This window comes from Diabrotica undecimpunctata, chromosome 4, assembly GCF_040954645.1.
Source record: "Diabrotica undecimpunctata isolate CICGRU chromosome 4, icDiaUnde3, whole genome shotgun sequence".
NCBI lineage: Eukaryota > Metazoa > Arthropoda > Insecta > Coleoptera > Chrysomelidae > Diabrotica > Diabrotica undecimpunctata.
Window position 1 is genome coordinate 151,514,592 of NC_092806.1, and position 14,486 is coordinate 151,529,077.

The 14,486-nt window shown below is 33.8% G+C and overlaps 2 protein-coding genes across 2 annotated transcripts in view; one reads left to right on the top strand and one right to left on the bottom strand.

Annotated features, from left to right (window-relative positions):
* Positions 1–2,499, bottom strand: part of LOC140438513 (melatonin receptor type 1C-like) — a 100,806-nt gene extending 98,307 nt beyond the window's left edge. Inside the window, exon 1 of the mRNA XM_072528174.1 lies at positions 2,280–2,499. The gene's annotated coding sequence lies outside the window, so the exon portion shown is untranslated. The remainder of the gene's footprint in view (positions 1–2,279) is intronic.
* A 9,815-nt stretch (positions 2,500–12,314) lies between these two features.
* LOC140438514 (thioredoxin reductase 1, mitochondrial-like) lies at positions 12,315–14,161 on the top strand. Its single transcript, XM_072528175.1, has one exon. The coding sequence runs from the start codon at positions 12,399–12,401 to the stop codon at positions 13,953–13,955; it is 1,557 nt and encodes a 518-aa protein (XP_072384276.1). The 5' UTR covers positions 12,315–12,398; the 3' UTR covers positions 13,956–14,161.
* Positions 14,162–14,486: the final 325 nt, after the last annotated feature.

Below are 14,486 nucleotides of genomic sequence, written 5' to 3' on the forward strand. Positions count from 1 at the left end.
TACTTTATTTCGTCATTACTTCTCCTATCCATTCTTGTTTCTCTGCAGCATCCCCACAGGCATTCCATCTCTGTTGCTACTATTTTACTGCTGTTTTTTTTGTTTATGATCCAATTTTCAGCCCCATATGTCATAATACTTCGCACTAATGTTTTATAAATCTGTATTTTTGTCTTTATATTTAGGTGTCTATCCCACCATACTGAGTTAAGTTGTCGGATTGCTGTTCTTGTTTGTCCTAATCTTTGTGTAATTTCTTCCTCTGTCGTTGCCTTTTTCGTGATTATTGAGTGATACAAAGTGCCGAAAATTTAGACTATAGAAATTATAGAAGACTTTACAATACTGTTAGTTTCATAAAATATTAAAAAATATTTACAAAGACTACTTCAAACGTTCTGCAGAGAAAATGCACTTCAAATAAAAAAAAAAACGGAAAAAAGAATTTCTAGTCCATTAGCACTATTAACAAAAACGCATTTTGCCCAACAATTGCATAGATTAACACTTTTTCAATTTAATAAAGGTCTATGAGTATTATAAGTCCTTCTACATTTCCTATAATTTAAATTTTTGTCGCTTCCTAAAAAATTTTAACTTTAAACAGTAAGCAAAATTAGCGTTCACGTAAACTGCCATAACTTTTATTCACTATTACCTAAAGGCTTCCTTAAACGCTTAAAATGTAGGTTTTTGTAATCTATTTTAACAATTCGTTGAGTTTTAATACTGCACAATAATTAAACCACAATTCATAACCACATATGTTTGAAGTCCGGACCAAGAAATTCAATAAGTAGACATTGTTGCATACATACATACAATTTTTATGCAATTTAAGAGTGTCAGGAAAAAGTATTACCTGACTATTTTTAAATAGCTGTATCTTTAAATCTACGAAATGGATTTTAATTTACTAATGCTCGTTAGAAAGATTAAAAATTTAGTACCGGTTTCTAAAATGTTTTTCCTTTTTTGGTTAAAAGTTAATTTTTGGTCGTTCCTCTTTACCTATAAAATATAACTTATCTAAAACTTTTGTAAATTATTTCATGAAAAAGTTGACAATGTAACAAAAAAAAGAGACCTTGTGAGTTGAAATCAGTTCACTAGACTCAGAGATATAGCTCTTCAGATATAGGATAAAAGAGCTCAAACTTAATTTTTGGGCAATCAAAAAATAGTTAAAGGCCCGGGCCAAGAAATTCGATGAGTTGTGAACATAAAGAACTGCTGTCACCAAATTTTTTGTGAAATTTGAGATTGCTAATAAAAGTTTACAAATAATAACAAATTCGATTTTTGAAAAACTGGCTGCTTTTAAACAGCTGTATATTCTAATCAGCTAAATGGATTGTAATTTACTAATACTCGTTTAAAAGGTTTTTTAAATTCTTTAATTCAGCTGTTTTTACAATTTTTCCCCATTTGTGACGATTGTGACGCCTTTTTAACTGTTTTTTAGAAGGTTCTTCTTTAGGTGGTCGTCCAAATGGTAATCTTTTTGACCCTCTAGTATTTCACAACTTTCTTCAGCTGATTGGAGTTGGTTGCACTCTTATATTGGCCTTGTGTCCAAATCGCCTAGCCGAGGAACTTCCTGTCGTGTTTAAATAACTTTTCCCAGTTGTTTTTGTTTTAATATAGGATAATCTTTTGTGCAATAATTTTAACATTTATGAATTATTTCCGAATGTAACATTTTTACCTTTTATCGTATTAATAAAATCTTCAAAAGAAAATTCTTGTTGTTCAGCTGTTTCATTTTTGTTTAAAATAATATATTCTCTAACATTATTTTCTTCGATGTTGGCCAAATTTTGACAATTAATTGAAAATCATAAAATTCTGTAGGTTTTCTTTTCGTTCTTCTTGAGCTATAAAATAAAACTTATCTTTTGTGGATTTGTAAATTATTTCATCAAAATGTTAAGATAATAACAAAAAAAAATTAAATCTTGCGAATTAAAATCGGTTCGCTGTGCTCAGAGGTATAGTTCTTTAAATATAGGGTAAAGAGAGCTATTTTTGGTCCTTTCAAGGGGCATATCTCAGGCCCAGGAGCAACTAGAGGGCTCCCTTTTTAAAGTACAATAGAATACTAAATTTTTTTTTAATCTATTGTTTTATTGTCTTGTATTGAAAAAGTATTGTTCATATTTATGTATATATATCACAGATTTAAAAGTAATACAAATTTATATTTTGTAATATTTCAACATAAAAGTATTAAACAAATATTTAAAAAAAACTGCTTTATTCAAATGTTTTTTACTCACCCTTAAAACTGTAATCCAAATTTCCGTCACGAGGTTTGAAATTCAAACCCGAGCGCACTTCGCGAGTCCCCCAACTGCCGCTCTCCACGATGTCGTCGACATAGCGTTGGATACGGAGAATTAGTGGAGAGAATATTGGAGAATTATTGTTGATCCATTGGCTGATAGGAGACTGCCGAGCGCATGGAAATTTGAATGTAGCTCTGTCTCACGGCTACACAGGTGGCACATGGCTGGAAAAAATGAATCTTTCATCGGGCGGTTGATACTAATCGGTGGAAAAGTGTACTGGATAATGGATTATGTGAGTTTTAACGTTACGTGGTTTATGGAAAGTCATATCTAATATTAACTTGGCATACAAATTGCGTGAATTTTATTTCAAAATTATTAAACTTGTCTTTTTTTTTAAATTTACATACACCGATAACTTTAAAATGTTTTAAAATATAATTTATTTTCTTAGTTTTAAATTTGAACAGAATTACCAATTGGGAAAAAATGGCAATTTTAACGTTTTGAATAAGATTTGTTTAGTGTTATTTTCAACTATTTTCTTGTGGTATGATAATATTATTTACTACATTTAATTGGAATAATTTATCAACAATTCAAGTTAAAAATATGTTTATTTTGTGGTTTTGATTTCCATTTTGGAAATTCATGCTACTCCACACTAATATTGGACCATTGGGCAGGTATAATCAGAAAATAAAAATGTTAAGTGTGCATTTCACATCTAGGCATAAATCGTATAATCAAAACTTAATACAGTGGAACTAGGATATTACGGCCTTGGTAGTTACGTCAATTCGGTTGTAACGTCAATTTTTAATAGGTCCAGCCAAAAACTATTCGATAACATTATTAAAAACCCGGTTTTATCGGCCAAAAAATAAAGTAAGCCTCGTGTATAGCGTCATAAAATTTTACAGTAGGTTGTCGTTTTTTATTTTATGAAGAATAAAGTGCAATGCGTTTCCGGCTTTGCGGCATTGTTCCTTCCAAGAATGTGAGAAAGCCCGATTATCCCGTGTACAGTTATGTGACCTGGACAGTTCTATGATTTCCCATTTATCGGTGCCATCCTAACAGTTAAATTTTGTGTTTCCGAGAAAGAAACCTGTCAGTTTAATAAATTTTCGCTACAGTGAAATTGTGTTCGGCTCGGCTTTGCCTATTAAAAATAAAGATCGTGTTAAAAGAGTATTTGAAAGTGGTCAAAAATTGCTTATGTATGTCGGTAATTTGGACCTGTTAATTCGACTGTCGGCTCAATTCTAAAAAACAAGGACAAAATTTTAAACAAGCCTTTAATGAGGAGGGAGAAAATGTTAAAAGGATTAGGAAGTGCATTCGTGGTGATGTAGATTCAGCTCTACTCAAATGGTTCAAGCTGTGTCGCAGTTCTGATATTCCTGTGTCCGGGTCACTTTTAAAGGAGAAAGCTACTGAGTTCGGAAAACTGTTTGGTGAAGATTCACATGCTCTAACGGCTGGCTAGATCGGTTTAAAGCTCGGCACTTAATTTCCTTCGCGAAAATTCTTGGAGAGACAAAATGTGTGGACGAGAACGTGACAGGTGATTGGTTACAAAACACATGGCCACAACAAAGGCAACCATACAAGGATGAAGATATCTTCAATGGCGATGAAACTGGTGTCTTTTACAAATTAACGCCAGACAAAACTTTAAATTTAAAAAATCAAAAATGTGTCGGTGGAAAGCTTTCAAAACAAAGAGTCACGGCTTTAGTTTGTGCAAACATGACAGGTACAGAGAAAAGAAAGCTTTTGGTTATTGGGAAAAGTTAGATATTTCAATTACATAAAAAACTGCCTGTAAACTACACAGCCAACAAAAAAGCGTGGATGACTTTTGCTTTTTTTGAAGAAGAGTTGAGAAAGTGGGACAAGGAACTCTCTCCAAAAAAAAAGGAAAAATTCTTCTATTAGTTGATATCTGTGCAACCCATCCCAAGCTTAATTTGACCAATATCAATCTAGTTTTCTTACCAGCCAACTGCACGAGTGTCTTGCAGCCTACCAAGGACCAAGGAGTCATGAGAAGTTTATCGGAGTGCCATTATCGGAAACAGCTTTTGAAAAGGATGATTTTTTGTATGGACAATGGCGAACCCATGAACATTACCATCCTTATATAGGTACAGTTCAGTTTTTAGATATGGAAATGGATATTGAAAAGATAATGAAGAAGAATAAGACGGCGTTGATTGTCCTACAATCCAAGAATCAATGAGAGCTGCTGAGACTATATTCAGGTTTTACCAGTTCAGGGAGGCATCCACAATTACTAAAGAAGCAGCTTAGATTATTAAGGACACTACAGAAAAACTTTATTTTTTGGAAAGGGTTGTGCAGAAGAAAATAACTGACTTTTTTTAGCATTAGAGAACTTTTTCATAAAAAATATAAGTTTCATATACATAAGTTTTATTTCTTAATTTTTTATCCTAAGTGCAGCTGTAATAAATAATGCCGTAATGAAATTTTGCTTCGTTAAAATTTCATTTTTTCTACCTCTTTTATAACGTCACTGATATAGCATCATTTTTTTACTGGACCCTTCAATGACGCTATAACCAAGTTCCTCTGTATTCAATTCTTCGCAAATCATATAGAATCAACGTCAAAACTACGAGAAAATCCCAAAAAACCGATTAGATCAAACCATTTTATCTCGTTTAAGGATCGGGAATTTTACTGAATTGTTATCTATATACCGTACTCCTCCTGAGATAAAACGTTCCAGAATCAAACTGAGCCTTCCTTTGGATTTTCGGGCGAGGACTATTTGGTGGGAACACCATTACAGGTTAAAAAAAATCGGGATAGAGGCTTGAAATCTTAAAAATCTTACACGTAAGAGTATGGAGTTAGCAGATACACTTAAAAGATGGAGATTACAAGTTGTTGCATTCAAAAGAAGCATTGGAAAAAATTGGAAAAAAAAAAGAAGGAAACAGAGAAACGGGTCAGGGACAGGGTCAGGATCAACTGACAGTCTGTGGATAAATAAAGGTAGTGCTCTGGAAGTGTTGCTCGGCCTCACAGAGGCCACTTCAGTTTTCGAAGTGCTGGATGACAGAGTAGACTCGGCGACGAGAGAATCTTTTTTAAAGTACCTCGTAAACTATCGCCGGGAATACGAAGAATGAATCCTGCACTAAGTTCAATTAGGCAGCGTGTCCTTGACTGAGATATCTATTAAAGATTTTAGACCCCTCTCTATGAAGACGAAAAAAAAAAGATCAACAACAGATAAAATTTTCATTATAAGGCAGCTGGTGGAAAAATACAGGAATAAAGAAAGAACCACGCAAAAAAATATGATAGAGTTCTTTGAGAAATTCTATGGTGGGCGCCCTTTAGAGAAGAAAGAAGTGCAACGAAAGCTCTAGAAAGCAGGACCGACTGTTGCAAAGAAAACTAAAAATAAAGAAGACCGAATAAGTGATGGAACAAAACGGTTGATAGAAAAGAGACGCACATTTCTAAGCGAAGGAAAGCGAAACACCAATGGTTTCAAAAAATTGAATAAACAAATAAAGAAGGGAGTAAAGAAAGATTTAAGGATCTATAATTAAAACAAGGTAGAAAACGTAATAGAAAAGAACCGAGGCCTGAAATGCTTAAGATCAAACTTAGGAAAGCCTATAATAATCTCATTGAAGGATAAAGATGGAAAAGAAATAAGAGAAAAGAACGAAATCCTAAAAGTTACTTAAACATTTTACCGTGATTTATATTCCTCAAACAAGAACCCAGATAACACAGCAAAGGAAGATCTTAACAAAAAGATAACGAATGTCAACTCAGAAATACTCCCTAGATAGAATCCTTCGAAATAAAACAAGCTATGGCACAACTAAAGAACAATAAGGCTCCGGACCCAGATGGAATAATTGTAGAAATGTTGAGGGGAGTGAAAATATTTTAGAAAAATTGAAAAATTTTTTCAACGAATGTCTTCACAAGTTTAACAATATTCTCTTCAAAAATGCAGACAGGGGAGATCTGCAGAACTATAGGCCAATCTGCCTGGTGCCCCAAATGTACTGTTTATGAGAGTAATAACTAACAGGTTAACGTCGAAGCTCGATAGCTATCAACCGGTAGAGCAAGCAGGATTCCAAAAGGGTTACAGTACAGCGGATCATCTTCTTACAGTCAGAATGCTAATAGAGAAGGCCAATGAATATCACTTGAACTTATACATTGGCTTCGTTGATTATGAAAAGGCATTCGACTCCATAGAACTTTAGGCAATAGAGAGAACTGTTGCCTATAATGTGCATTGTCCTGGAGGAACCCTTAGGCAGGACATATAGGTAAAGGGAATTGATGTTGGTATGACTCGAGATAAAAACTTATGTAGATAAGGAAGTAGTATTGGCAAAATTTGCAACGTGAATACAAAGGAAATTAGATAAAGTCTAGTTGGTCATCATCAGTACGGTACGGCCAAGTTTGAACAGAAAAAAATAACTTGGGAAATGATCACTACAAGAGCAATGAGACCAATTTGTGGCAATAATGTCTGAATGTCCTGTATTCCAGAGTTACAACTCTTTCAAACAACAACAAATCAACAATTTTGTCCTTTAATACTTGACTTTATTTTGTCAATTTTGCTACTCTACTGTTCTTCCACAAGAATTAATGTAACAAAAAAAGAACTTCATAAACTTACATTAAAAAAGAAAAAAAATTGTCTTTATACTTTTTATACACATTTCCGGAAAAACAGTAGGTACGCCACTGGCAAGTTGGAAGCTTGTTGAGGTGTCTATTTTAATTAATAGTTGAAAAAGTAAATCCTCCTTCTTGAGTTTTTATTTATATTCTAAGGCGTAACGTTATTATTGATATTCTCTGTCCTTCAAAATAAATTAAAATATTTATTTTCAAATAAACAAATTTACAATAGTTTAATATTCTAATAAAAAGGCTTTTATTTAAATCTTCTTATCTGCATACTTGTTACTTAAAAGTTTATTGATTTAAATGTGACCACTATAATGTTTTTATACATGTTTTAATCAATTATTTAATAACTTGTTTAAGTTGAACAGTAAACATCAATAACACTGGTAAACACATAGTTTGCTGCCGGAAATTTTTTTACTGTTTCTAGGTAATTTGGGTCTGCTGAATCCAAAAATGCCACCAGATTTGCTCCATCAGATCGTTTTCAGGAAATACGACAGATCACATTTCTAACATATTGGGTAATTTAACGCAGCACTAGCTACATATATGTAGTGCTGCTACCAATTAAATAAAAACACTAATAAAAAGTAAGATATTTATTGTACAATAATGTACTTACAAAAATCATCACACATATCTGCCAATTAAAATTGTTGAGCATTTCTTTCACTATATCCCGGTAATTTTCCGATTTATTGTTTCCAAGAAAATTTTACATAACTTTCACAAAAGAGCACCATGCATTACATTTAATTTTAGTCATCGATTCTGTAAAATACAAATTTTTTATAAGTTGTCGTATCTGAGGCCCATCAAATATTCCGGCTTTCAATTTTTCTTTACTAAGTGCAGGGAATTTGCTGGACAAGTATTCAAAACAAGGACGATTCTGGTCTAGGGCCTTTACAAATTGTTTTATCAGCCCTAGTTTAATATGTAACGGAGGTAATATTATTTTCTCTCGGTAGACCAATGCTTCATTAACTACATTAGCTTCTCCTTGAACTAAAGCATATTTGGGATGCCATTTTCTTCTACTCCAGTGTTTGTCCTTAGCCCTTCTATCCCAAAAACACATTAAACAAGGATATTTTGTATAGCCACCTTGTTGTCCCAGAAGAAAGTTCACCATCATAAAATCAACACAGATCGCCCACTGATGTTGGTTATACTTGATGTTTTTTAGCACCAGCGAAATTGTTTTATATTCTTCTTTCATTTTTGTAGAATGCCCAATGGGCATACTTCCATATTTGTTGCCATTATGTAAAAGGACACTCTTTAAACTTCGTTTGGAACTGTCGATAAAAAGACGCCAGTGATCTGGTGTATATTCTGATACACCCATTTTGTCTAACAGTCCTTTAATATTATTACAAAAAACCATATCATTTTGCTGAGAAAAAAAAGGCAAAAGATCTTTTTCTCTCTCTATTACGGTAGTACGTAATTTTGGTGTCTCTAATGGTCTCTAATGGTATGGTAACTTCATACCATTGGTACACCAAACTTTAAACATTTTCGTTGTCCTTTCGTCCACTGTCGCAAGTTTTGCAGTCAAGTTTTGCACACTACATGTGGAGCCCAGGATTTATCTTGATCTCCTAAATGAACACCAAAATAGGATTGATATGCCCTTTTTATAAAATCACAAACTGATTTTCTACTTTCCTTTACAATGTACTCGCCACATATGTAGCAAAAAACGTCCGGGTTATTCACACAACAATACATGGTTTTCAGTTGTCAAAAACAAACTCTTGCAACGAAACTCAAGTTCAAACTAAATTTTACAATCGAACGCAGTTGACTTTATTTAGGAATTTATTAAGGCCGTTTCAGAGAAAATACTATTTACATATCGGACAATAGGTAAAAAGCAATTAGCGCTAATTTCAAGTTATGGGCATTTCCAAAAAGTACACTTCAATTAGAAGTCATTGGTATGTATTTGTATTAGAATTTGTTAAGTTGGTTTATAAACATATTGCAGTTATAGTGGTGGAATATACAGAAATGTAAGAATATTTAAGTATTTGATGAGTGTGTTATATCTCGAAAACTAGAGCTGATACAAAGGAAAGGTTTGTATTTTTGGAATCAGCACAGATGAATTAACCAAAACCAGTTGATTTTTTTTCGGCAGCAAGAAAACAATTTTTTTTTGTTGGGCTGTGTAATTAATTAAATAATCGATTGACTTTATCACTAGCCTTTTGTATGACATTGCTTGAAGTAGCGCTAGATTATATGGCTTCAAAAACACACAACTTATTTGAAACTGATTTCTAAAGGTTTTCTACTAGTAGCTTCGCTTATATAGATACTTCGTTTTGGCTCTTTAGCAGAGCAATTAACTTGTAAAATGAACTATAGTGTTTTCGCAATCGCCACGCAATAATAAAATTGTAGAAGTAGGATTCAGGATCAGAAGCAGTTTCCGGTGTGGATGCCTGCATTATTATTTTTTTTTTATTTACATTAAGTACCTCGACAACTATGACCATTGGTACAGGAACAATAATATTAAATATATAACTACTATTTGAATGGGAATAAGCCACAATTAGAGGTTAAACTAATTGACGTTTCAATTTTCACTTCGGAAATAGTTCTCGAACTACTATTTGAATGGGAATAAGCCACAATTAAAGGTTAAAGTAAGTTTATTGACGTTTCAATTTCCACTTCGATAATCGTTCTCAAAATACAAGCATTAGTAAATTAAACAAATTTTGTTTTTTTATTCTTCTTCTTCTTCTTAACGTGCCCCATCCCTAAGGATTGGCGATCATTATGGCCCATTTGACTCTATCTGCGTCTTCTCCGGTCCTCTTTTGCCTTCCACCTTCCCTTGTATGACCAGTCGCATCAATTCGTATTTCTCGTTTCTTAGTATGTGACCAAAGTAGCTCATTTTTCTTTTCTTTATAGTGTTGAGTATTTCTTTATCTTTTTTCATTCTTCGTAGCGTTTCCGCATTTGTTATGTGTTATGTCCAAGATATTTTCCACATTCTTCATACCACATTTCAAAGTTAATGAGTTTTTTCTCTGTCGCCCCTGTAATTGTCCAGGCCTCAACTCCATACAACAGTACAGAGAACACGTAGCGTCTCAATACTCTAGTTTTAATTTGGATGTTGAGTTTTCCATTGCATAATATTGCTTTCATCTTATTAAAAGCACTTCTAGCTATCTCAATTCGCCGTTTTATTTCCGTACTTCTATCCCATTCTTCATTTGGTTCGCAACCTAAGTACTGATATTTGTGCACCTTGCCTAAAAGTTTTCCTTTAGCATAAACAGTGTCTTCCTCAATCTGGTTCTTTCTTACCACCATGATTTTTGTTTTATTTGTATTCAGTGCCATTCCATACCTTTCGCAGTATTGGGTAATGCGATCAACCAAGATCTGTAGTCCTCCTCTGCTGTCTGCAAGGAATATTGTGTCTTCTGCGTATCTAAGATTATTCAGAAGTGCCTTTTTAAACAATGTTTCTGAATACATTAAAAAGTAAAGGGGAAAACACGCATCCTTGTCTTACTCTACGATTTATAGGTCTATTCGTAATATGGCTTTCTGATATCGGTATAGATTGGCAATGATTCTCACGTCTTCGTCTTCTAATTCTGTGTTCTGCAGTATTTTTGCCATTCTTCGTTGTTGTACTTTGTCGAAAGCTTTTTTGAAGTCGACTAGACATATGAATACGTCGCAATTGACATCTCGACTAAATAATGCTTCTCTGGTGCCAAAGCCTTTTCTGAATCCCAATTGGTTTTCAGCTATTCTATTATCTAGCTTTTTATAGATACGTTCGTGTATCACTCGTAAAAACACTTTTAGAATATGGTTCATCAAGCTAATTGTCCTGTGCTCTTTACATATTCATATATATATATATATATATATATATATATATATATATATATATATATATATATATATATATATATCAATCGGTTTTAAAACGTCTTGCGACGTTGTCCGATGCCCAATTTCCATGACACTCTATCATCCCATTGGCCCTCTCTAAGATCTCTTGCGCTCATCGCCTTCGTTACTCCCTCTCTCCAAGAATCTCTTCCGTATAATAAAAGTCATTAAATAATTCTGTTAGTGTGCCTATATGATTTTTTGTTAATATTCTTAAGATTTCTCTAGGTATTTCATCTGGTCCCATGGCATTTTTTGTACGTTTTAGCGCTTTCTCAATTTCGTCTTTGGTGATTGGTGGGCCATTTCTTCCTCTTGGTTCAATGACCTCGATTTTCTCGTCGTCTTCGAATAGCTCTTTTATGTATTCTTTCCATCTGTTTATCTTTTACCTTTTATTTTATCTTTACATATCGTTATTATCTTGTTATTTTTATCCATGATATTTCCGATACCCTTCTTCTTGTATATGCCAGCTGTCTCTTTGATTTTCCGGTGTATGTTAAAACTGTCATTTTGTTTATCTAACCTTTCTATTTCTTCACACTTTTCTGATAGCCACGGTTCCTTAGCTTTTTTTGATTTTCTGTTTGATTATTTTATTAATTTTTTTGTATTGTTGTTCGTTTTTATTCTTGTGTGCCCTTCTTTCCGTCATCAGTTCTTTTATCTCTTGTGTGATCCATTGTTTATTTTTAGATAATGTGTCTTCTTGAAGTTTTTGTTTTTTGATATTTCTCAAGATCTCCTCTACTTTCCTCCATGTACCTGTTGTTGTCAATTGCTTTTACCGTTCTACTTCCTGAACTTCTTTGTGCACTCGATTTATTGGTATATATCAGTTTCTTTTAGTTTTCTCAGATTGATTCTCGGTGTTAACAGTTGTTTTTAACTTTTTTAACTTGAGTTTCATGTTTGCTAGAACTAGATCGTGGTCACTTGTTATATCTACTCTTGGGTACGCTTTAGCCGATATTATGGCATTTCGGAATCTTTGATTTATTATTATGTAATCGATTTGATTTCTTATTATAATTTCACCATCACCTCTAGGTGCTTTCCATGTATATATTCTTGGGAGTTTATACCACGTGTTTTTGATAAGTTCGTTATCTTTGTAAAACTGAACTAGTCTTTTACCTCTTTCATTACGTGTTTAAAGTTCGTGTTCTCCTACTACTTCTCCATCTCTTCCTTTCCCTACCTTCGAGTTGAAGTCACCTAAAATCAAATTTACTTCTTCTTTTTTAGTTTCGTTGAATGTTTTGTTGTTTCAATGAATGTTTTTTTGTTACTTGGTGAAAAATTCTTCTAATAATTTAGTTTTAGACGTCTGTTATTTTCAATATTATTTGACACTGACTGTGTCAACCTATAAATGAATTTTTAGATCCCTGATAGAAAAAGTATTTTCCCAAATTTATAGTTTCGTTATTCCATGATGCGATGTCCTTTAAAAGATCCCATTGTGAATTTTGTCCCAAAAAAAATACTGTGAAGAAAAATGTTGAACAAATACAGTGTCCTGGAGTTTGCCATCAAACTGCAGAATATGACCTCATCGTTATCGGAGGTGGTTCAGGTGGCTTGACCGCCGCCAAAGAAGCTACCAACTTAGGAGCCAAAGTCGTCGTTCTCGATTACGTCACTCCCAGTCCAAGAGGTACGAAATGGGGTTTGGGAGGTACGTGTGTCAACGTAGGATGCACCCCCAAGAAGCTGATGCACCTGGCGGCGTTATTAGGAGAAGCCGTCCATGATGCCCAAACATATGGATGGCAACTACCTCAACCAGAAAATATTTCACACAATTGGGAAGCGCTCAAGGATGCTGTACAAGGTCACATTAAGTCAGTTAATTTTGTAACCAGAGTGGAACTTAGAGATAAATCTGTTGAATACATCAACGGTCTAGGTACATTCATCGACCCTCACACGATCCACGTCCAAACGAAGAATGGCGAGAAGATAATCACAGGAAAGAATATTCTGATAGCAGTCGGCGGCAGGCCCCGATATCCAGACATACCCGGTGCTGTAGAATACGGAATCAGCAGTGACGATATTTTCAGTTTAGAAAAACCCCCAGGAAAAACTCTAGTCGTTGGTGCTGGGTACATCGGCTTAGAGTGCGCTGGATTTTTAAACGGTCTTGGATACGACGCTACGATCATGGTGCGAAAAACCCTCCTGAAAGGCGTCGACCAACAGATGGCCAATCTAATTCAAGCCGAGATGAAAGAGAAAGGAGTTAAATTCTTACACAAATCCGTCTCCACTGAAATTAAAAAGGAGAATGACGGCAAATTGCGTGTTTTTTGGAACAACGATAGAGGAGAAACATTCACAGACACTTTTGATACAGTTCTCTTTGCTATTGGCAGAAGAGCCATGACGAAGGAGCTACATTTAGAAAACGCTGGTGTCAAAGTTGCCGGCGACGGGGAAAAGATTGACACTGTCAACGAACAGACCAACGTACCTAATATTTATGCCGTAGGAGATGTTTTATATAAAAAGCCAGAACTTACCCCAGTGGCAATTCTTGCCGGACTTTTCTTAGCTCGTCGTCTATTCGGCGGTGCAAGTCAAACTATGGACTATGAAAACGTAGCCACTACAGTATTCAGCCCTCTAGAGTATGGTTGTGTTGGATTAAGCGAAGAAACTGCAATAGAACGATTTGGTGAAAACAATATTGAAATATACCACGGATATTACAAGCCTACTGAGTTCTTAATTCCAAAAAAAAGTATTGCCAACTGTTACTTAAAGGTAGTCGCCAATAGAGAGGGTAATCAAAAAGTTTTAGGATTGCACTTCATTGGACCAAATGCTGGAGAAATCATTCAAGGATTCGCCACAGCAATTAAATTAAATTTGACAGTAAAGGATTTAATGGAAACTGTAGGCATCCATCCAACTATAGCAGAAGAATTCACAAGAATCAATGTCACTAAACGGTCAGGCAAAGATCCCAATCCTGCATCATGCTGCCTTTAAAGAAATAATACTCATTTTTAAATATTTTTATTTTTTTATATGTACAGCCTAGTTAAGGTTATCCATCACTCTTGTATTAGTAAAATAAACACCTTGAAATCTTTTGTCGCACCCGAAAAACTATTCAAATTAGATTTTTGTTATTTTGATTTAAAATCCTATAAACTCTGTTAAACATACTGTATTGCTGATAGTGAATGAAAATTTTTTCACTTAGTAACAAAAAAACAAAATTTGTTTAATTTACTAATGTTTGTATTTTGGGAACGATTTCCGAAGTGAAAATTGAAACGTCAATAAACTTTAACCTTTAATTGTGGCTTATTCCCATTTAAATAGTAATTACTTTAAAATGACACCAAAAATAGCTTAAGAACAATATTAAATATATAATAAATAATGAAAACAAATAATAATTATACCAATTTAACTAATGTCTATTAGGTTAAATCTTCTTGTAAAGTTTAGCGGTTTTTGTAAACTGTATAGTTATTATAATAATATGTAAAAATAAAAATTTTTACACATACC

Bases quoted from the DNA above. Each gene is read 5' to 3' on its own strand.
- LOC140438514 (XM_072528175.1), top strand. From the start codon at position 12,399: ATGTCCTTTAAAAGATCCCATTGTGAATTTTGTCCCAAAAAAAATACT.